Source organism: Tetrao urogallus (assembly GCF_951394365.1).
Source record: "Tetrao urogallus genome assembly, chromosome: 7".
Lineage (NCBI taxonomy): Eukaryota > Metazoa > Chordata > Aves > Galliformes > Phasianidae > Tetrao > Tetrao urogallus.
Window position 1 is genome coordinate 24,440,740 of NC_136820.1, and position 25,500 is coordinate 24,466,239.

Here is a 25,500-nt window from a genome sequence, read left to right on the forward strand (position 1 = left end):
AAATCAGACTTCTTTTTCAAAATGTAACAGGAAGAAAAAATTTAAACAAATGCATATGTTACCAAAAGCTAATTGAAATTTTAACTCTGTGATCAAAATCACATTCTGCTCATGTAAATTTCCCTGCTATTAGACTATTTTCCCTGTAGTTCTATTAAATCTTTTCAAGAGTAGACAAGTTAAAATGTTCAATATGTTGAAGATAAAAGCTAAACAAGAGCTAATTTAGCAGATTTTTGACAGTTACAACTTTATTAGAGATTGCACTGCATTATTTTTTTATTGGATTTTGTTTTCCATTTCAAGCCAACTGCCCTCCCATTTGCTTTGTGTAACCTATGATCACACAGCTTTTCCTCCACAAATTTCCCTACAATTCTTTGAGATTCGTTATATGTGTTTTGAAAGACAGGAAAGTATAATATGTTCACAGTTCATTTCCTGCTCCCTTTATATCAGTTGTAGGCTTTCTGTTGTTCTTGTTTTGGCACCAAACTTGTCTTCTAGTTTTCCAGATTGTTTAGCATGTACAAAAGGCATCTATCAAGAAGTGTCTTAGGAGACTGTGGTTGATGGTCCTTTGTGTATTATATTGAACAGAGGTCAGTACACTATTCTATTGAATCAGCTCTTGTTATCTGCACAGAGACAACTTATCTACATTAGTGAATTTGTAGGGATGGATCATTCAGTAAAGCTAATTAAATTGCAGCTGGCAACATTTTTCCTAAAAAGTTATACCATTACATCTGGAAACAAAAAGATCTCATGCCTTTGGATGGGGGCTGTAATGGAATCCAGCATTGTTGTTTGAAAATCAAGTTTAGCAAACATCAGAAGATTGACTTGAAAAAAATGTTTATTCTTTTTTCTTTTCAGAAAGTCAATTCTGTTTACAAAGTGTCTTTCTTTTTTGTTAGGTTTTTGTTTGTTTGTTTTCTCATCTTCGAGAGAGATAAGAATGCTCAGTTAAATAGAAAAGTAATGCTTTATTGCATGGATGTACATTTACCAGTGGGGTACATTTTTAAAAAATGTGCTTATTTGCAAAATTTGATTTAAAAATTGATACTACAGTAGTTTGCATCAGAATACCACTTCTGAGAATTTATGCTCATTTGACCAGAGAACAAAAATATTGCCACTGTAGTCTGTGTGTTCCAACCAACTCAGCTTTAACTGATACACATATGTAACATGAATCTCTAAAGATTTAGGGATAAGAACCAATTCCTGAAATGACATGGGAAATAATTTTAAATAACTAAGAAGCAGAAACATATCTTAAGTAGTCTTGTGGCCATTTTTAAACAGAAAAATGGAATTCATTATGTTGAATAAACAGCTTATTAAAAATTATTAGTTTAGCTAGAAGTACTGAAGAATTTAAATGAAAATTGGATAGGCACAATCACTGATTTGGATCTTCAGATCTAGCTGAGACACACTGTTAGCAAAGCTGTTTGTTGAATTTGAACTATTCGTAGTTCCATGAGAGTGGAGACAGATAAGGTTTGTAAAGCACTAGATACAACTGATTGTACCCAGCCATGGACGTGACCATAGCGCTTTGAACAATTTCCTGTCAATCTCTGGAGCAGAATAACGTTTTGTTCTTTACTCCATGGGAGTGGTTGTATAACAACTCTAGGGGGAAAAAAAAAAATTAAAAAGGAGGATGTTGGCAAAATCAAATGTAGAGTTCTGGGGACAAGCATTCCTTTACTCAAAGACTAATTCTTTGCTCTTCAGATCAAGATATTTGGCTGCATTGTGTACCACAGCAGCAAGTAACAAGTAAATGGGAAACTCTCCTCATTCTTGCTTTCTGTAGTTTTAAAATAAATGAACACTGGAGTTCTCTTGAAAGTCAAATATCTACTATTTTCAGCTGCAAGAATAATTTTTTTATTATTATTATTATTATTTGAAATAAAAATTAGTAGAGAGCTGGATTATTGATGACAATTCTCTATAAACACAAGCTTGTAAGATCAGGATGGACAACTGTTTAGACCTTCATGGCTGGGAATCATGCCATTACTACCCACAGCCGATGCACATACATGGCTTTTTGGCTGTGTACCTCATGCCATCTGCTTAGATGGCATTTTTCCTGATCACAAATTGGTTAGACCAGTGCCAAGAGCAATTGCTCTAGATGGTTACACTGCAAAACACTGCAAGTGGCTCCTATTTTGTACAAAGTTCCTTTCTTTTGGTCACTGCTTTAACACTTTGTTGTATCCTATGGATATAGTGGCATGCTGCTGTGATTAGAAACAGGAAAAAAAAATGGTGTGATCATCCTGGCTCTTTTGCTACTAAAGCTATCTTCTGTAAATCCAAAGAGAGGAAAACAAAGTATTGTTGAGTTGAAAATATTTCTAGTTATTTACCACCAGAAAAATACTTTCTTAAGATTGAAAAAGCTAATCAAAAGCCCACAGGAATATTTGTACTGATTTGAGTGTGTATTGAGTTCAAGTGTAAATTGTATGCTTGCTGGTGAACAAAAATCAGGTCTACTGACAGTTGCTAAATGTGGTTGGTTAATTGGTTGGTTTCTGTTTTAAGTTTCTGAGAGAAGTAACGGGTTACTTTTTAGATTAGTTATTTAAATTCAGCTGAGGTATACATTAACCAAAAGTTATTACTGTTTAATATATATACAGCCTATAGAATAATTCTGCTGAGTCTTCTCTAATGAATAGACATCCATGTCATACAGTTGGCACATTTGTTGACAGCCTCAACTGTGAACCATGAAAGAGAACTTACTGCTTGCCAGCAGAAGTAGCCCCTCTAAGTAAAAGCCAAAGGATATTGGCAGGGAAGCCTAAGCTTAGTGGATAAATATAGGACTTTATGCAGAAAATGCTGTCATCTTTCCAGATTTCATAGCTACTAGAATCATTTTAATATAAAAACAAAAATAATGTATTTGTTACTAGAAAGATCTGGAGTGAAAAAAGTCCAAGCATATGCAAGTACAAAAGAGTTATTTGCCTGTTTCTCTATGAATGTAACTAGCTGTAGGAGTATTGTTATTTTCCTTCTATGAACTTCTCCCTGTTCATGAATGTCACTGCTCAGTTTGAGCATGCCTAGTTGTATCAGGATGATATCATTTACGTGGGTGAGTTTCCATATATTGGTTAGTAGGAGGTATGATATTTTGCTGATTTTAGTCTGGAGGTGTTGCCAGAGCCTTTAGTCTGAGTTTCACATAAGTAACACTGATGAGCTCTCACTTTCTAGAGAGAACCCAACTGGAAAGAGCTGGGTAAGTCTTAAAAGGAAAATAAAGAGATCAAAAGTCTGAACTGTTTGGAGTGCCAGATGTAAGTGCTTGTAATTTGAGTGTGTTGATTTTCTTTCTTTTTTTTTTTTTCTTTTCGTATTTGTATAGGTTAATACAAAGACAAGAAAAAGTCCCTGTACAAGATTAAGTCCTTTTAAGTCAGCAATAAATTTTATATTCTATAATTATTTCACAGTGAGATATCTCACAAACCTGGATAACCAAAATTTTGTCCAACAAAAAGCTCTCTCATTAATTTAAAAGAGTTCAGTTATTAAAGGACTCATTTCTTGCAGAAAATTTCACTCAGAGAACAGTTGATGTTTGCTCCTGTAATTAACACATTTTGGTTCTGTTACTTGTAAAAATTGAAATTTTATCTAAAGACTGTATTAGTTTTGAAGAACATAGAGGTCCATTTATGCAAAGTTACACTTTGCTGATACAGCCTTTTATTCCATATTAGTATCTTGAGCAAGCACTATTGCTTGTCATGTGTTCTACTAAATTTTAGTAACTGAGATTTCGTTAGATAAAACTACATGACTAAAACTGTAGAGATGGGAAAGATACAAATAAATGTTTTGTATAAATTGACAAATGTTGTGTTTTTCCACTTATTTGAAGGGAAGATGAGATTGAGTTCTATTGTTTTTACACCAAAACTTAGGTAGTACTATTACATTATTAAGAATTTTTTTTAATTCACTTGTATTTTCTTAATAGCAAGTTCTCGTCTTGGTGAAGCTTTCACATTTTGTGTGGCGTAAACATAAGCAATGTGATGGGCAAAGTAAAAACAGGTAAATTCTTACAGTTCTGGTGTGCTCTGCATTCTGAGTTGAAAATTGGATGTAGATGAGCACTTAGTAACCCTCTAGGTGACGCACTCTGAAGTAATGTGAATAGCAGTATTGTTCCAAATCCTTGAAATCTGGGAACTGATTTGTTTTACTTCCATGGAGATGAGTGAGAATTTTCATTTCTCTTCAGTGGAAGTAGGATTTGATTTTCTTGGGTTGATCAGCACAATAACTCTTATACACAGATGAGGAGAGATTTCTCAGATGAGTTCATTTTTAAAACACACTTTGCTGTAATAATGTAAACCTACATAACCCTTCAGTTTGTTAACACCGAACTTTAATGAGTGCTTCTGCTAGTCAGTGAATATCTATTTAGCTAGTGATGGTCTGAACTCTAGCTGATTGTCCTAGCAGCTGCTTGACTTCATTACCATTAGAAAGGCATACTGCCAAGCCAGCTGGAATTCAAAGAGGCTACTCTATACACATAGCATGTCAGGTTTTTTGGTTTATGTATCAGAATTACAAAGGTCTCCTACCCATAAATAAATAAATATTGTTCTTTATGAAGACATAGTTTACAGGCTGTTTAAAATAATTATTTCACCAAGTGGAGGCTACTTTGTTATATTGCTACATGACACTTTTTATGCCATATTATAGCTGTATGTATCATCTTATTTAATGAAAAATGAAAAATTTAATGGCCCCTTACCTCCCCAAAAAAAAAAAGAAATAAAGAAACAGAGAATCGATGGTCCCAGTAAATTTCTTGTGCCTGAATTAAACTTTTCTTGAATCCATTTTATTCAACCAACTGAAAAGGATAAAATTATAGACTTGAAACTTAGGAAAGATATTGATGTACGTAAATTTCTCTTACAAACCCTGCTCAGCTTTTTAAAGAATAGCCATAGAGCTATTTGCACATCTCTGGATACTAGGTCAGTGGAAGAAATTTGCTGACAGTTCCAGTAAAGAGAAGGATGTAGTAGTATGGCCAGATCTATTTGATAAGTAAAGACTTACCCTTGATTTTTGAAGTATTTGGTTATATATATTTTACTAACAATCTGAAAGTTAGGCATTGTGTGTTCTATGTATAATCAAAATTCCTGACAGAAACATGTTGTGAATATATTTTAATCATTACGTAATTTCTTTATTGATAGCACTGTTTGTGAGTCATTCGGGATTTTTTCATGAACAGAAATTTGATCATCAGACTCTGGGTCTGAAAGAAGCAAAACACTTTCAAGAAAACATAGGCATGTCAGAAACTAACTAGCTGACCTATATGCATTCTGCGGTATTATATTGACCCTCATAGGACTGAAATTATCTGTGTAATTGAAAAGTTACTTTTGATTTATGTGACTGTGTCTAAAGTAAGAGGAAAATACACTACAAATAAATTTGAAATTGTACCTTTGCACAAAAGTTTGCAGAGTTGTAAAAAGTTTGCAAGACAGGCATTTCTAAAGTTGCCTTATAGTTCAACCAGTGCAAGAGTAATTAAAAAAAAAGATTTTGGTATAAATAGTTTAAATAAACTTCATTACTGTTTTTATGAAATTTTTGTTACTTGAATATTGTCTCCCAAGTTGATTGATATTAGTCATTACAAAAGTCTAGTTTATGTTGCCATTGATAGTAGATAGAAAAATGCTGTTTCAAATGAAAAAAACAAAACAAAACAAACAAACAAAAAAAACAACAACAAAAAAACAAAGCAAGGCATTAGGTTAAATATTAATTTGAATGTCTGCAATAATGGGTACATACGCTATTTAAGGAAGTCATTATTCCACTGTGTAGTCAACAAGAGCATCGATTAGAATTAATTCACTACGAAAAGTCTCCAATCATTTTTAACATAAGTTTTTCCTCTTTAGCAGTACCCTGAAGCTTGTCTTTTTCGTGGTCAATTTAGCAACAAATTTGCAATTAATCATTTGTTGATTGCAATGAATGGTCTGTCGATAATATGCAGCTTACATTGCTAAAAGGGTTATACAAGAGCTTTATTGTTTTCCTTTTGTCTTGGGAACACTTTGTCTAGCTGTGTTTCCTAGAATGGATTTTGAATAGATGTTTTGAAGTAATGCATGCCAGTTTTAAAGAGACACCACGGACTGCTCTGAGAGTATTAATCAAGATATGCCCTAACTTTCTTCTGGCATTACAGTATTTGGACATCTGTTCTGACTCCTTATATGTGAAGTAGGACACATTGGCATAAATGAAGGCTTTCATTATCTTAAATGTCATAACATTTGTTTGAATTACTTTGTGTAGATTTTAAATGCTGAAATTGTAATCTTGGTTTTTTATAGATTTCATTGTCCTTTCAAAAGACTATAAAAATGGAAGCCTTCTAAAAATTTCATCCATAATTCAGAAAGCATAATTTACAATTTGTGCAATAACAGTGGTATTGATGTAGATGATACTTTAGTAATTTTCCACAATGTAAGTATTTTTACTGAAAGAAATTTAAGGGCAAAAACTGACTCCAGAAACAGGTGGTTTTGTTTTGAGGTTGCTTTTTCATTAGTTTGTTTTGTTTGTTTTTTTGTTTGCAGACACTATATAACTTCAAGCTGTTATGAAATGCCCCTTAGAAATATGTTGACATGGATTCATCCCTTGGCATTCACCCCATGGCAGCTAGAACTGCAAATTTCATTTCATTCAAAAGAAATATATTTTATATTTCAAATTGTCCTTCAAATTGTGTCTCAATGTCTATTACATGGATTTGGATGAAAGATGACTTTCATGAATAGAATGTCCTTCACTGAAACTAGAAAAAAAAAAAAAAAAGTTTGGAAAGGTTTGGATTACACTGGTCTTTAGTTTTATTGGTTTTCTTTGTTAAGTAGCAAAACCAAAACACAATTAAAACAAGGGTTTAACTAATTTATATTATCCTTACTAATGTTAGTGTTATGTGGAATAGTTACAATTAAAATGTCCTATATAACTTCTGATGTCATATGGATGTGATATTTATGCTTGTGTAAAAGTTAATATTGATTACGTTTGTCTTTGCTAAAATTACAAGGATTACTTGCAAACATTGTCATGACAAGTGCATACTTACTGTGCAGCAAATTTGGGAATACTAGCTTGTCATCTTCTATTGATTACATCATTTGACTAACTGAGTGAAGAACACTTTACAACCAGGTGCTCTTTGATTTGAAAATTTATAAAAATCTAGGAGTAGCTTTTAACCCAAAGTTGAAGGGTGATTAAACTATGTCTTCATGGAGAGCAAGAATTTATTTAGAATTTCTGGCTTGTTAAGCAGATTGAATTATTGTTATGCCCCAGTCCCACAACAAGAATTTTTGTGGCTCAGAAGATCATTCTGGTGAGCCCAGAAACAAAGGCCAATAATGCTGTGAGTCCTTGGGATATTCTATGATTCTATTCTGTGAAAAGAAAGGCAGTTTAACATCTGTAACAGATGTGCAGAAAACTATCTGTCCTGGAGTTCATAGAAACTGGCTCGTTCAGATTCTTTGCTATGAAGTATGACGGATCTGACTTTGAGCCTGGCAGTCTCCTGAACTGATCTGCACAACCTGAAATGATCATGTCTGCAAATTTTCAACATGACAAAGTTTTCTAGTCACGTTCAAACTGTGGTATACATCCAAATAGAAGTGATTTGTTATTTCTGCATATATATACCTAGCTCATATATGGTTGCATATTCCGTGGCTTGTTTCAGACTGGATATTGGCTTCAGAGAAGAAAGAAACAAGAGTTTCTTGCCTCACTCTGCCTCTGCTCTACAGCTTGCTGTACTGCTAGCTTGATGGTGCAATTGCTTGGGGAATAACTATGAACTAGATTATTATTTTGTGGAATTGTACCCCAAAATTTAGGATAAACTACTTAGCTTGTTGGACAACCTCATCTGTGTTGTAAATTCTTAATATATGGGATGTGTGCAGGGAGTTTTTAAAGAGATGCAGAATCCTCCTAAATAATTGGAGGTTGAGAATGGGATGCTGGAATAACGTATTCTGTGAAAAAAGCTACTGTGAAAAGCCGTAAGTTGCTAAACAACCATGAGCCTGTTTCAGATGGTTAAGCAAAAGGCATTAAGCAAATGCGTGCTCTGAGGGGGATATTTTCTGACTAGAAGACTTGAAGTATTTCTCAGCTCCACTCATCATACACTTCTCTAAACTTTTTTCATCAGTCTTGCAATCTTGGTTCTATGACATGTAAAAGGCAGTAGGGGCATTTCTTTAGCTCTCCATGCAGGACCAGTGAAGAAGTTCTGAAGTAATTTGGACATAATGATTTCTTGGGTTGAAAATTCTGTATGTATAAGATGAAAGTAAAAGGCTGTAGTGCAGTTTCTGGGTTTTTAACTATATCAAAAACTTTTTAAAATTTTTGGTATGAGATTGTGTGTATAATAGTGAAGTAATATTGCACAAGGCAATAGTACAATATAGACCTGATACTTAATAAAGCTACTAGGTGTTTTTAAGGTTCAAAAAAGCATTGAATTTATAAGCTGCAGTTTGTTGGAATACAGGATCTTGTTATTCATACCAAATATATTTTTCAACTGCTTAACAGTCATTCAAATGACTTCTAATTCCATGCACTTCCTCCTGAAGGGGAGTTGTGATGAGGAGGGGTTTGGCCTCTTCTCCCAGGCAGTAAACAGGACCCAAGGAAATGGCCACAAGTTGTACCAAAGGAGGTTTAGGTTAGACATAAGGAACGGTTTTTCTCTCAGAGAGTGGTCAGGCACAGGAATGGCCTGCCCAGGGAGGTGGTGAAGTCACTGTCTCTGGCAGTGTTCAAGAGGCATCTGGATGAGGTGCTATGAGATATGGTTTAGTAGCCTGTGGTAGCAGTGGTAATGGGAGGAATGTTGGACTAGATGACCTTGTAGGTTCTTTCCAACCTTGTGATTCTATTATTCTGTGATTTTTTAAATCTAATTTGTAATTCAGGTAAGCATTACTGCAGAATTTAGGTGTTATTTTACTTGAAAGCAATTGATATCAAACACTATTTATATGAACTAACTATGTTCTGGGATCACAGGCATATTTCAGGGAATATAAACATCTGTTTTCCATGGAACTGTTGGTCATTGCCATGCAGTGTGTGATTTGGTTTTGCACTCCAGAAGGATCTGACCTCTTGTGCTGTGTATGAAGATGAGCATATGTTCATATTTAAAGTTACAAATTTCAGTAACAGTAAAAGCAGGGTCTAATCTTTTAGGGCCTAAAATTTAAATAAATAGTTTACTTAAATTTTATTTGTGCAGTGCCCTTTTCCATGCTCAAAGGTATGTATTGCACTCCTGGTGGGCAATCTTGGAATTCACCAGCTTAGATTTACCTCACATCAATCTAACTCGTAATTTTTGGAGTATCCTTAGGTTTTCAGATATTTTCAAACTACCTGTTAGACTCTTTTATTTTAGTTTGATACAAACCCATTTCTTACATTTTCTCTATGAACTCAGTTTGTTACAAGGCTGTCTAGCTCTTTCCTTTAGCACTAGAGAGAATGAAACTAAGGATATAGGTACTTCCATTACATTCTTTCACTTCATAGTCTGAAGTTCTTTGACTTCATAGCCTGAAGTCCTCAAAGGCTATGCATATATCCAACACACATAAATCATTCACTCACAGGATTGTAGGGGTTGGAGTGGACCTCTGGAGATCATCTAGTCCAACTCCCCTGAAAACAACAACCAACAACAAAATGGAGAAGACTGCAAAAGTAAAAAATGTAATGCAATAAGAAAAGGTAAATAAGGAAATCCCCAAATCTTTCCAAGCAAGAAGCTTGACAGAGATGAAAAAACACATTAATATGAAATTCATAGTTATAAGAAAAAAAAAAAACTGTGTCGTATAGTTGTAGGTCTGCTTAGGTGGGGATAGCACAGGGGAAGACAATAGCAAGAAAATAAAATAAAAAGATTCAAATAATATTTTTATCAATGCAGTAGACAAGTGCAGATATTGAGCAAAGGACTAGGAAGTTTCATATTTTTCCAAGGGTCCTGAAGAACTGTGACTGGAAAAAAGGAAACTTCACTTCCGTTTTTAAGAAGGAGAGAAAGGAAGACCTGGTGAACTACAGGCTAGTGAGTTTCATGTTTCTACTTTGGAAGATCATAGAGCAGATCTCCTCTAGAAGAGATGTTAAGGCACATGTGAGATAAGCAGGTGATCCAAGACAAGCCAATTTGGCTTCTGAGGGCAGATTGTGCTTGACTAATTTGGTGGTCTTCTGTGATGGATGGACTTGTGCAAGCCTTTGACATAGTCCCACACAACATCTTTATCTCTGAATTGGAGAGAGATGGATTTGAAGGCTGGACTGTTTGGTGAATAAAGAATTGGTTGAGTGGTTGCAGCCAGAGAGTTGTTGTCAACAGATTTATGCCCAGGTGGAGGCTGTTGACAAATGGAGTCTTCTAGATGTCCATCTTAGGACCAGTGCTCTTCAGCATCTTTATTAGTGACCTAGATAATGGGACCAATTTCACCCCAGCAAGTTTGCTGATAACAAAATGGAAGGAAGGATCTGGACAATCTTTAGAAGTGGGGCCACATAATCTTAATAAGGTTCAACAAGGCCAAGTGCAAAATGTTGCACTTGAGTTGAGGCTATCCCAGCAATGTGTACAGACTGAAAGAAAAACTCATGGACACCAGTCCTGCCAAGAAGGACTCCGGAGGTCCTGGTGGATGAAAAGCTGGAGATAAGCCAACAGTATCCAGTGCCAGCAGGATGAGAGAAGTGATTGTCCCCCTCTACGCTGGCCTTCTGAGGCCACATCTGATATACTGCACCCTGGGGCACCCAGTACAAGAAGGATATGGTGCTATTGGAGAGGGTCCAGAGAAGTGCCATAAAGATGAGGGCTGGAGTACCTCTCCTATGAAGAAAGGTTGAGGTATCTGAGGTTAACTTAGAGAAGAGTTGGCTCTGGTGAGACTTTATTACAGCTTTCCAGTAGTTGAAGGGAGCTTTTGAGAGGAAATTTAGTTCTGATGTTAGTTAGAAATTGTTTTCTTGGAGTAACGAGATATTGGAGTGGACTGTGCAAAGAAGCTGCAGATGCCCCACCCCTGGCGGTGTTCAAGGGTTGGTTGGATGAGGTCCTAGGCAGGCTGATCTAGTGGGTGGCAACCTTTTCCATGGCAGAGTGGTTGAAATCAGATGATCTTTAAGGTCCTTCCATTCCAACCCAAGCCATTCTATGATTTTCTATATGAAAAAAAAAAAAAATGGTATATAAAAGATGTGACAGAGAGGGTCCTAAATGTTTGGTGTATATCAAAAGCGAGACTATCTGTAGCTAAATAATCTAACACCTAGACCTAATTTATGAGTATGTTGTTTACTTTTTGTATAAACTAATATTTGTTTGATAAGGAAGATAAAAAATAATATTATTATGCAAAAATTTAAATTTCAAATTGAAAACATAACGAATGAGGAAAACAGTGACCTTTTTCAATTAAAAGAAAAATATTTTTTCAGAGTGTAAATCAAGGAGAGATGTGAAAGTAGTTTGCATATTTCTTACAAAATCAAATATCTGCTATGGAAACAAATGAATAATATAAATATGTATTAAAATAATAAGGCTCTGTTGCCAAGGCTTGACTAATACGTTATGGGAAGTTGCCAGGAAGTCAGGTGAACATTTATAATTTGATCCCTATCAAACAAATGAACGAATAAAGTGGACGGAGATACAAGATTTATCTTGGGCTCCAGTGAAGATTTCAGAAGACTGCTTAAACTATTCAAAGCTTCATAAAGTTTAGAAACTAGGTGCGCTGAGCTTCTTGGGTATGGGTAATACCAAAAGATTTCTAAATGATGAGTCAGATTGGAAACTCATCTACTTATCTTTTGGAAGAACTTTTCCAAAGAGCTTTTTTCTTACCATTGATCATATTGGGAAAATAGGGAGTTCACTCTTCCAGTTTAGGCACTTAATTTAAAGGCCTAAATTTAGCATCTGACAATAGTACTCTAATGACAACCTAATTGAAGCTCAAGATGAAAATTCCCCAAAAGATATATACATATTAATTTAGGACGGTGATTAAAAACCTTAAATAAATTGAGTTTAAAACTTCCAGGAAGCATACGAGCAACTGTTTATTTTTATTTTCCCAAATATGTTTTTTTCTCTGTCTTAATTTTTTATTGTGATGACAATAATAAGTATTTTTTTAAAAAATTGCTTATTAATTGATTTTTTTAGAGAACTACTTACCTTCCTCAGAATTGCTAAAATGCTGGAAATTAAATTCTGGGCATTTCTTTCAGGCCAGACAGGCTCTAAATATGAACTCTGTTTCTGTACTTTTTAAAAATATCTCTAAGCCATTTATGTTTCTGAAGAAGAGCTGCAGTAACAACCATTTTCAGCGCACTGTATTAATTATATTGACTTTCAGTCTGAGTTGTGACCTTGATTGTTTTATGCCCAAATTCATGCAGAATAATTTGGGACAATTTCAATGTAGTTCTCTGTCAGCAGTTATCAGAAAGTGTTCTAAAAGTTTACCACAGAGATCTTTTTAATACACAAGATATTTCATATACTCTCTACATGGCTATGTTGGATAATTGCCATATGGCCACTTTTCTTTTCTTTTTAGTACCCATATAAACACTCAGCATGGATGTAGAAGAACTCTTCTCTAGTTACACAAATGTAGGATTATCAGATATAAAGAAAGGAAAATGTGCTCTGTAACACATCATCAGCAGAGCTCCTGTTAAAGGTTGCATGCTTCATCGAGACTTGGGAAACTATTTATTTTAGTCATCTAGTCTTAGAATAACCTTACATGTCTTATTTCTCAGTCTTCTTAGACTGTCCTAGAATTTGTTGGTGACTTAAAAAACAGGGGCATAGAAATCTTTCTAACAAGCAAAAGAGCTCCTCAAATAAAATTTTGTAGATAATACTAAGACTTGTCATGCAAAACTGGGCTCTGAACTTGTTCTGCATGATTGGGACGCCTAGTCACTCTGAATTAAATGATGATTTGCTGTAGTAAATTCTGATGAGACAATTTGTGTACATGGTCACTATTTGTATGCTATAGATTTATACATTACAGAACTTTTTTTTTTTTTTTTTTTTCCCACGAAGGCATCTTTTTCTGTGAAATGGATTTCAGTTTGTACAAAGCATTTCTAGTACCAAATGGTACATATGGGACATCATGAGAGATCTAGCTTCAAAAGAAAAGGAAGAGGGGATGAGCTTACATTTGAAGGCCTACTTCAAATATTTCATTACAGTTTGTAGATAAACCATCCTCTAGTACCTTGCCATCATTTATAAATACTGTGCTTACTCATGTTTCATCCCAGTTTTAGAGATATTACCTCCTTAAATGAGTATTTTAAATGTGAGCTGTCACTTGACTTAGTAATACATGTTCAGCTGAAATATATTTAAATATGACCATCAGAGGGCTAACTGTCAAGATATCACTGACAAAATGGATAGCATTATTTTGACAGTTACTGTATTTTTTCTTAGAAAGCCAGGAACATGAGTTTCACAGATATTTTTTTTTTTCTCAGATTTTAGTTTAGTTTTTAGTTAGCTGTATCAAAATGAGCTTGAAAGCTCTTCTTTATGAGCATCTTCCCAAACTATCACCTGCCTCAGATATATAGGCTCAGAATATCACTAGAAACTGAGATATTTCAGCAGCAATTAGTATATGGATTTTTTTTTTCTCAATACCTTTTCCTTGGTGTCTCAGGTTAATGCATGTAGTTTAATGAAAAGTGTCTCACTGCCAAACACAAAGCAATGACATCTCTATTCAAGCAAGGCTGGACCTGAAGCATTTAGGATACAAGACTTGGGTAATTTTAATATTCCAATATTATCCTGGTACTATTTACTCATCTAAGAGTTATTATGAGGTGAGAAATATTAAAAACAAAGAATGTATCTCTCTCTATATATGTATATATTTGCATGTATGTGCAGAAAATGGAATAGGCAATCAAAAGGGCATTTGTTTAGAAAATCATTTTTACTCTTAAGCCTCTGTAACAAATTTTTTTAATCTCTTTTCAGTGATATTTTTGTACTTCTATACTTTTTCACATTAATAATTGGTATGAGCTAACTGGTTGTTCAGGTTAGATCTGCATTCTGATCCAAAAATTACAGGTTACGGAATTATCTTTTAAGCTTCCTAGCCCTGTGGATCCATTAAACCTTAATTAAAGAGGAATCTTAGAAAAAAATAATCAGACCATTTATATCCAAGGAAGGTGCACATTGCTCATTTGTTTGTTCACCAGCATAAAAATTATTATTTAATGGAAATTTTAATCACAGCAAGCTTATAGATAGACATATATTAAATGTATTAATCTTTCTATAAGGTTATTCACAATGTATAAGGTTACTCCTCTGAAAAGACTGCTTCAGATTGCTTTCCGGTAATGCTAATACCCATTAAAAAGATGAATATATATGTGTGCAAGTCAATCATAAGGTATTAAAGAGGTATAGCAACTTAAGCTTCTTTTCTTCTTGGCAGGTCACTTTGAGAAATGTCCTAGTTCAATTAAAATATTTTTTCCATTTCCTAGGAGTAGATTCAGATATGCTCTGTCTGTTCTCTATCTTATCTTCACTGTCAGGATTTAAAACAAACCTGAGAGAGATATAAGATGGATAGTCCAGCTACTTCCGATTCTGAACAGATTCATATTAGAAGTGTGTGTACGTGTATATGTTTGTGTGTTGACCACACATATGTTCAGGCTGAATCTTCAGGAGATACAAAAGTGCTTTTTCAAAGAATATGTTTTTAATTTGTTACCAGAAAAACACTAGAATTTAAACCAGGATAAACTGTATCATGTTCCTTATTGCTTATATGATTTTTCATCTCTATTTTCACAGCATTTCATCAATACTGTGATAGTCACCCAAATTTACCTAAAATAAAAAGAGACATGCAAAGAGAATAAGGTGTTATGTTCTGTTGTTGGTTTTGTTTTGTTTTTTCTTTTTTCCAGATTAGTTTGGTAGTACTGTGAGTTGAAAGGTCTGAGAAATTATCATCATCTAGGCTATAGTCATTCATGGCATAAAGCACGTGGCATGGCATAAATTATTATGACATCATTGTGTATCTTAAGAAATGAATACTTTAGAATAATTGCATGCAAGTCGAATATTTATATTGCCTCAGGAATATAAAATTTTCCAATTAATTACTTAGTTCTGTTTTTAAATGCTGGGTAGGCAGCATTACTTTTTGGACCAACATTGATTTCTATGTGAGAATTGTCCTGAAAAATCTGACCATCATGGACGTTCATTGCAACATATTGCAGTGCTTTAGGTGTAAGATGAGCTCAGTGACTGAGGTATGGATGTAGTGAAAGATGTTACCTTCACATTATAGTGACTGTATAAAACTTTCTTTCTCCTTTAATCTCGCTACAGGCCTGACAGTTTATTAATAATAAAGCTCTTGAGAAATTTAATTATATTTATGTGCATGTATGATATGTTACAGTTTAAGAACAGAAAATATTTAGACTCAAGTGCAGTTCTTCTGCAAAACACTAATTCAAGCTAGCATAAATTCCTTAATAAAAATAAATAAATAACACTCATAGATGATATTAATTGTACTCCACTATCTGATGGTCAAGTGACCTTGCTAAAAAAGCTTGTTCACTTGTTACTTACTAGGCAATATCATAAAGCCTGTGAATTTGCTTTACTGACTCCTGAATTTTCATTTTTAAATCAATTTTATTATCAAATACAAAAATCAACTATCAGTTTAACTGGCCGTCCACAATATCACGTACCAGGAAAGGTCAGTATATTATGGTGACATCACATAAACAATATTTGGCTTATCATGCACGTCGATATTACTCTGTTTTCCAGTGTAGGTAATTAGGTGAATTTAATGTCATTCATGACACAAAGAGATTGTTTATTGGTCCAACAGTTATATGCCTTGATGCATACAGGCTGGTTGCCTCATTTTGAAATGGCTGAAGTCTGCTAAAATTAATCCTATTTCAACTTAGCTGAACAGCTATCAAGGAGGGACCTGTTCTTATCCAGAAATGCAAAACTTGTAATGGTTGTTCCTCAGGATTTAGGAATGGCATCTGCATCAGCTGCAGGTAATTCCTGCAATTCTAAGGGCAGAGAACTTGCATTCCTACCCACTCCAAAGTTACTTATTTAATTGTTAGAGTTGTTCTTCATTTATTCCAGTTTGTATGCTGCTATTCTAGAAAATGAAAGGTAACAAACATTAGAAAACCAGAAAATAGTGTGGGTTTTTTTTTCTTTCTTTTCTTTAAAAAACAAAACAAAACAAAAACAACAACAAAAAAAGCTCTGAAAAAAAGTGTTATGTGGTTAACATGCAACTAGCCTGGACTGGCTTCAGATTATCCTAAGGCAGGCATGGAGTTGTGGTTGGAAAGTCCTTGTCTATGGTATTTAAGGCTTCTGCATGTTGGATTCGAGGGCTTAGCAGTTCAGCAGTTTAAACCCAAGAAAACCTTAGCAGTTCCCCCACTTCCAAGCAGCTCCCCCACTTCCAAGCTTATCTATGTGTAGTTGCTACTCTGCTTAGCAGTCTATTAACAAAGTCATAGCCTTTCAGCAGGTTTGTAAGGAATTGTTATGACGTGTTTGTCTTGTGTTGGCTCCTTCAAAATTAGCTTTGTGTGTTACTTATTTGTAACCTCCTAGCTCATTAAGTTAGTTGATCTACTTTGGAGTCAGAAAATATTCAGGCAGGGGAAAATTTCAATCAAATCAACCTTGCATAGAAACAACTGCCTGTTTGCCATCTGCAGTGGGCATTGATCCCTAGATTGTTTATGTCTTGTATTTGTTATGCATGAGTAAGCACATTAGCCTTTTTATTTCATTCATTACACAGTTAGTCCTTGATTAGTGTTTCCTAGTTTCTGTCATATAAACTACTACTCCTTTATTCTTTTTGTCTTGAGTCTGCCTTTTTCTTTTGCTTCAACACAGAAAATTATAAGTTAACCACAAGAGTAGTCCTTTTATTTTTTTCATATACAACTGGCAAACCACTGTACTTTTCTAATGTTGGCACATCTAATGTGGGATAAAGTATGAATGCTGAGCCTTTCTAAAGTTAACATAGTTATTATTTTTGTTCAGCTGATAGGCTTTGTTTAGAAGAGTAACGTCTAGAGCTTTACTGGCAGCTTTATCTTATCCATCTTCAAGAACTGTGGATCACCTGAATATTTTTGGATGGATATTTTCCTCATAAAGTTGCCTTGTACATAAAAATAAATCTGAAGAAGTGACAAGTACTGTTTGAGAATATTGCACTGAAAGTTTCAGATGACAGTAGGATGACAATACAGAAAAATCAGGCATTTTATGAACATAAAATTCAGTCAGTAGGGCTTTTTGCTCTCATTTCCTTGTGGGACAGTAAAACATATACATTAAATGACATTTCTGTTCACAAATAGAATAGAAAAATAAGTAAGCAGATGTTTCTAAGGATGAAAACTGTATGCATCTTTAGAAACTACATAATTAGAGTATAAATTGACTATTTCAATTTACATTTAGTGATGCCACTAAGTGATTTTACTTAAGCAATGATCACAAGTCATATTGCTGAAGAATTCAATAGGGTGCTACATCCTTAGGTAATCAGAGTGTATGTAAAATATTATTTCCTATTTGTTACCTTTTATTCATCATATAAGAAAATTATATCAGTGAGCAGCTGTATGATCTCTGGAGTTTACCTTGTTTAAAATTTTAATTAAAAAGAAGTATTTTTGTCAGTGTTGTAGCCATATTTGATAGAAGTGATATCTGCACTAAACATTTGTTTGCTTATTTGAGATTTAAACTGAAGATGAATGGCTTAAATAAAAAGTATGTAAAATAATATTTTAATTGGCAACAAGATAAAATTTAAGTAAAGTATTTCATTTTCTTTTTTCCACCAAAAGTTAATTCTGATTGTTTGAAAATCATTTAAAATGTTACTGGATAAGTCTGAAGGCTTATATTGAATTTGATACTTTTCTCTAATTCTTAGTTTTTATAGTTCTATAATCTTTTAAGTTGTTTCTCATCCATGATATTTGATTATAGTGAAAAATTTATTTGTGGTTTTTGTGGAGCTGTATTAGCATGGAAACTAGAATTCATTTAAAATTATTGCTTTGCACATATATTCTCAAATATGCAGTTTTTTAAGACATACTTGTGAAAGCAATCCAATGTTTACTATCTCTTACAAAACTGTAGAGTTGGTAGGTTTCATATTCTCATGACTGATTTCATAGGATCATAGAATCATTAAGCAAAATAAATATTTCATAGCTATACTGAAGAAAACATTGTTTTTGTACTTTCAAATGAGATGTATGAATGCTGGGAAAAATGATTCTAGCATATCAGCAACTTCCACCACCACAATTATTTGATTACCTTTAAAATGTTATACACCTATGTATTTTATTGTGGTATTTCATTTCTAATTCATATTTGTTTCTACTATTTGCATCATTTAGTATTTTTTAAACACTTTAATAATATATATAATATATTCTTAATTAACAAGATTCTTCTTTGTGCAAAAAATCAGTCTTACCCCCATCATTTCCAATGTAATAAAGGATATATTATCATTTATTTCCATTTTCTACAAAATCCTGTAGAAAGCTACTGAATCCTCATATGCAAATGTCAGGCTGTATATGTTTATTAAAACTATCACTCAGCTGTACTAGAGTTTCATATACTTTGTTTAGCATTCCAACAACAGCAATAAAAACAACAGGAAAGATCAGTGGAGAGCGCTGTTGTAAATCTTCTGTGTATCTGGATGATATTTGCTATAAAAAAATCAAAGACCCTTTCAGTAAATATAGCTATCACGTCTGATTTGTAAAAGTGGGGAATGTAATAAGTGTAGTGAGTTGATTATTTTCATAGAGATCCCTTCCTTGGAGCAGCGTATCTGTAAAGTGGTCAGAATATTGCTGTTGTTGAAAATGATAGACAGTAAAACACCTCACAAACAATATGCCTTGATTACAGTTTTGGTCTTCTGTTTTGTAATTTTTCTTTCATTATAGATTTACAGTTCTCTTTTTTCTGTTAGGATGCTTCAATTGCCCACAGATTCCACATCATGAGAGAAAAACATCCGGAGAAGTTCAACAGTAGGTAAGAATTTCAAATTGCTTACATGTGAAAAGATTATTTCTATGTCTTTGAGATTTGTTCTATAAGGAGTTAAATCTTGCACAGCCTTTAAAATATTGATTCTCATAAAAGAGAGGAAATCAGTGCATTTTGTATTAAGTATATGCTCACAGACTGCTGGTAGCGTAACTGTTTTATATCTGGTATTTCAACTGAAATGAATAGGATTATAAATAAACTGTTCTCACATGCAAAATGTTTGACTTGTAAGACTAGCATGGACAAGATGATGCATTGTGGTATCTGAAGATCTCTGAATTGACACTTTGCCATTAGGCACTGAAGAACACTTATTAGACAGCTGCAGATGGTGGTCCTTATGTTTCATTCCCACACGCACACTGGTACATTGACAGGAGGCTCTTCCATATATACTCTTACTAAGGGCAAGTGAATGCCATTTTACACATAAATGCTTTTATCATTAAACAGCTTTGGATATATAAAAAAGTCAGGAATGAGACTTTGCATCTGTTCCTTGTTGCTTTTTGAATTTAGAATTTATCTCTGAGCTTTTCTGGATATTAAAAATGTGTTACAACATGTACTGCAAAATCACCTTCTTTCAGTATCTGGTTTGTTGAGTAGATAATATTCATAATGCAGTGCTTATGTTTGTCTCTTTCTATTTAGGTAATTTAGCACATCACTTGTGATGGGTAAAAGCAACATTTCAGAAACTTTAATTAAGATTCAAAGGCGCATGGGAAGAAGAAATTAAGATATGAAGTTTAGGGATGTAATGGGAATATCTAGGAATAATTGTTGAAACAAATGTTTTGTCATACCTACAGATTTTTTTTTTAATTTCCATCAGGGTCAACCAGATATAATGTAGAGGTCAATCTTCATAGATGTTAGGATAATAAAATATTTTTTGTGCAGCCTCATTACAGCTGTATAGACTGATGCTTGAATGTGTTTGAATATTATCTAATTTGCTGATTTCATGTCGCAAGTATAAATTTTACTCTTAACAGTCCAAGATGGGGACTTTTTCCTTAAATAATCATCTCTGCAATTATGTACTAGAATATATTCAATGATATACAAGAACTCAAGTATATATTTCTCTTTGAGCCTACTGTAAACACTTAAATTATATTACCTCCTCTTTCTGCCTCCCGTGCTTCTCATTTTGTAAGAATTATACTGTGAAAAGATTTTAACTGAAGTCTGATCTGCACATCCAAATCTATTAGTCATTCTGTCATTCACTAAGACTAGAGATATTGGACATTTAGCAAATGCAGATATTCTAGGCCCTGAAGATGAAGTTTATCAGTGGTCTTTCTGCATATTTTCAGCAGCTGGCAATTATGATTTATAAAAAGCTCAGCTAATAACATGAGTTTCAGATCAGATTTCATGTCACGATAAATCATGTGCCATTAATCTGCTAGCAGACTCACCTTGAAATTCATCTATATTTTAAGGAACCTGATGTTTCTAGCACTATCTTAAGGAAATTAACTACAAAAATATGTAGTTGGAGTCCCTGTGTTTCAGTAGTGTGGTATTGAAAGAACTTTTAAAAAGTAATGATTGTCAGGCTGTTTAAAGACTGTTTAGAAAGGTGATGCGTTTCTAAAAAATAATGTGAAGACTTGGTCGAAGTATTGTAACAGGGACTATTTTTTTTAAAGGTCACTGTGGATTTCTGTTACTGTTGAAAAGAATATTCCAAATGCTGTAAATTCATAAACGTGTATGTTGCTCCAGAAGTAATGCCTCCTATTTATTTCCATGGAAACTGCATCATTTGCAAAGAGCAGAATAACTCCGTTTAAATGAACAAATTCTCAACTACAAAACACTATTTTTCAACATCAGCACCACCATTAGCTGTGCATTTTCAAAATGATGAACAAGAGCCTGCATGCTGCATATGTAGAAATCTGCACCAGCAAAGGTGACCACTGCTGATACGTACCACTTACTGCCTTGCTGTGCTCACATGCACTGTTTGGTCTCCATAAATATTCAAGCAAGCATCAGTGAATATTAATGGATACCATTTTTTCCACATGGACGAATTCAGTGCCACACCTTTGCTTTATATACACTTCCATGTTGGTCACATTTCTGTCAGACTGTTCTGCTGCTGCCATCTGTCACATGGCAACAAAATGTAGTAGATATTGTCAGGAAGGTTCTCTGCTGCCATACCACCAATATTCGCTTCTGACATCGTGGGCCAACATAATGAAACAGGAGGCATTACTTTCAGAGCAGCCCTTGTACTTTTTCCTGCTTGTAGCAAAACTCCACAATATGGTATAGCAGCATTTTCCTGCAGTGTGTGAAAGTGAAACCATTTTATATATATTAGACAAAATGCATTTATCGCTTTCTTCATCATTTGGATCAGCAAGGCAATCCCAAGTCAGATTCATAGCCTACTACATAGTTATAGCACTTATTCATTTCAAAATCCTGCATTGTCACATGTGAATTTGTTAATTCTTTTGTGGCTTTGTGCTATTTTCTTCTTGCTTGATTTTCCAAAGCTTTGTACTCCTACTGTTATCAGTTTTGTAAAGCAGATCCTTGCACTGAGGTTCTACTTTGAGAAGGACTATATAAAAAGTTTCTTTGCCTAAAAGAAACTGAATTTATGCTATGTGCAGAGATTTTCTAAAATGCACAGGTGTTGTATTTGATTCTTCTTTGTGAATTAGATTAAGTTTGTAGTTGGAGAATCATCTGCCTTAGATTGTGGCAGTGATAATCCTTAAAGTACTATGACATTCCTTGACACACTGGCACCAAGCTGCCTGTGTAATTAGAGCATACCGATATGGAAAATCCTGATATGCTGCATATATGAATGCAGAATCTTTCTACACTTGTTTACCTTTTCAGAATGAAGAGGAGAACAAATCACAAGCCTTAGAAGGACTTTTTAATTATTACTCACTGATACTGTAGAATGTTTTGGAAGCAGGTATCTACTTAAGAATGCTGGCATGTTTCGAAACTATGCAGTGCTCCTAGGTTTCTGACACAAAGACTTAGTACTGACTCATTAAAAATACAAAGAAATTAAATAAGTTGTGGATTTCTGCACTAGAGATGCATAGACGTATAGGTCTTTGAAAAAGTCTCAGATGAAGTATATGTGAATATTCATGAATTTAAAATCCATATTATGTTTCGTTTCTTAAATCTTTGAATGACTTAGAAGTTTCCTGTGTCATTTCACCTGTGCAACCCCTGTTTGTCTCTGATTATTATTAAAGTGAAATGATGTGCTTTTGTCAAATGTTTTTTTTCTGTTCAGAATTTCACTGAAAAACTGTTGGTAAGTGTTTTAGTTACTAGTTAGTTACTTAGTTAAGAATATTATCCTTGTAAGCTGCAATTTAGAATGGCTCCATATGATTTTACGAATAAGGCTCAGTGTAAGTATCTTACAATATTTGTAAAATATTCATTATTTCTTCATGAAAATGGATCTGAAGGAGAAAAATGTTTCTTTTGGTGATGATCCAATAGAAAATAATGAAAGTGGGAATACAGCAGCTTCCCCACATCTGTCAAAAAAATGAATCCTAACAAGCTTTTTCAAATAATTGTATCTTATGATCATAAACACATATTATCAGAAATCTGCACTAGTATTGCACTGAGATTTAAATGTGTCCGTAGGAAAAAAAAAAATCTTAGCTGTCACTGCACCTATTCTGCAGGTCTAAAGTGCAGAGAACTCTGTGTAAGATAACAGGGTTTGCTTCCCCGTATCTGCTGTTAGGAATAGGGTCAGATTCCCTACTTTCAGTGTAGAATAGCTGTGTTAACCTCAGGGGGAAGAAAACTTGCAAAAGACAGCATTTCAAGTAACAATATCATTAAAGTAGGACATACTGTTGAAATAAGGATTCAGTTAGGCCAAAATGCCCTGCAGGGAGATCTGTGTAAACATCATAGACTCAGCGCTGGGGATAACAGATGTATGAGTTATGTGACTAGAATATACACATGGAAACAAGGAAAACATTCAGCAAAATATCATTCAAGTTCACACTAACTATTCTAAAATACTATAATATAATGCTAATTCAATTCCCTGGCACCCAGTAGCGTACAAGATATTTCTTATTTTCTATAAACTGAAGTAGGATTTATAAATTGCATTTACAGTTTTAAGTGTGTTATCTTTGAGATTTTCAAGCATCAGTCAATTTTTCTCTTTTATGAAGAGGAAATCCGTATGCAGAAAAGGTTCCTATTCCTAATAACTCAATTTGTATCATGTTCTTGACCATGTACTTCTGAGATTCCCTGTCAACTTGTTTACTTACACTTTTATTTAATCTGGAAAGGCTTTTTTTTACTTAAAGTAAAGATGGAGGAAATGGAAGGTAAATGACTCTTTAGCACTTCTTCTTCCATGTGCCCCAACTAGAGTACTTCACAATGCTGTGTAGTTACGTAGTAAAGCATCTTCCCTGACCTCAGAAAAAAGAAAAAAAAGAAAAATAAAAAAAAATGTTGTGCATATAAGGGCTGATACTCTATTGAAAAATCTGTATCTTATAATATTTGTAAGCCAGCCAGGCAGTAAGGAAACTAAACACTTATTACTGAAAACATGCAGTAACTCCAGTGGTGACTGGATAAAAAAAAAAAAACAATTTAACATTTCTGCTTATTTTTTTGCATAATGCAACCTCAAGTTTAAAAGCAAAGTAGTTTGCCATGTAGCGGATAAAATTCTCAGGTATACATGACCTGTGTTTTAAAGTTGGCTTGCTTTAGCTTTGAATTGAAAAGTCAAAATGTTTCAATTTAAAAAGAACAAAATTATTTTGATATTTTCATTATTCTTCCAGTTTTTCAGCTTAAGTGATGCAGTCTCTTGGGCTGAACCTCTAGTACATACTTAGAGTGAATAAACTAATCATCAGCTCGCAGTTTCTAACTTGAATTGCAGACATTTCAGGCTATTTCCTTCAACTTCTCCTCCCTTCCACATTGTGACATTCTCAGCTTAAAAAGAAGGCAGTGGCCCCACGCAGAGACCAGATTGTAGACATCTGTTACCTGCCCCATCGATTCCACAGGTTTCTTTTCGTAAAAGGATAAGACTCCAGGGAACATCACCTCTGATCTCAGACAGTATTGCTGCAGTCATAGGCATCAGAAGAAGCAACTCAAAGCAAAAAACCATATGACCAAGTCAGAAATAGTTTCACATGATCCAGCGGTGGTCTATAGTTGCACAGCCTACTCCACCTAGCTCTTGCTTATAACATTTATAGACAGGAAGAGAAAAGAAAAAAAAAAGGTAAAGAAGACTCAACATGTTTTTTTGTCAAGCTTCAAATATGAAATAGTATCTTCAAAAAAACTACCTACTGTGTATCATGCATGCTTGAGTTCACTGAGCTGAGATAAAACTAATAATAATTTTGATACTATTCTCTAGGACTTCACCTAGAGTTATTGAATCCTTAGTGTAAGGATTATGCAGATACGAGCTCAATACATTTTATATCTGCAAAGATACAACAGTATTATATATTATATATATTTATCAGGTTTTCACAACAGCTCTAGATTCTAACACATTGCAGCTTCAGTCAACAAAGTAAATTATATTAGAAATGTTTGCTTTTGTTTAGACATCCTTCTTTCATTCAAAATGTAACGGTTCACAATATGTTCCCAAAAGATGCTTAAAGAATTTTTCTGATTCAGCTTCTCTGTGTTTATCGTCTATACAAAAATAAGCAAAAAAAGGTAAAAATACAGCAGTGTGCAACTCCAGTATCTGTACCTCTCTCTGATAAGTGATTTCACATTTTTGTCATTTCTCTAGATAGTGCTAAAGGGCTAAGGCCCACATGCTTGAGACACCTTTTGCTCTCCTAAATACTATTCTGTAATGGCTGTGGGGAAGGTTCATGTGGTTGAGAAACCTCAGGTTCAGATTCTTGAGGACTAGAGGCAGTATGATATAATAAATCAATTCTAAGCAGAGAACTGTGCATCCCCTGTGATTTCAAAGTACATATTTGAAATTAGTGAAGTGTATCAGGCTCTATCTGTAG

At 34.1% G+C, this 25,500-nt stretch overlaps 1 protein-coding gene across 4 annotated transcripts in view; it reads left to right on the top strand.

Moving 5' to 3' along the window:
* The window catches only part of DGKB (diacylglycerol kinase beta), a gene marked incomplete at both ends in the record, with an annotated part of 296,833 nt that overhangs the window by 141,931 nt on the left and 129,402 nt on the right, over window positions 1-25,500 (top strand). For all 4 annotated transcript variants that reach the window (XM_079538393.1, XM_079538395.1, XM_079538394.1 and 1 more), the window contains one exon: window positions 19,341-19,405. In XM_079538393.1, the coding sequence (XP_079394519.1) occupies window positions 19,341-19,405 (65 nt within the window). The remainder of the gene's footprint in view (window positions 1-19,340; window positions 19,406-25,500) is intronic.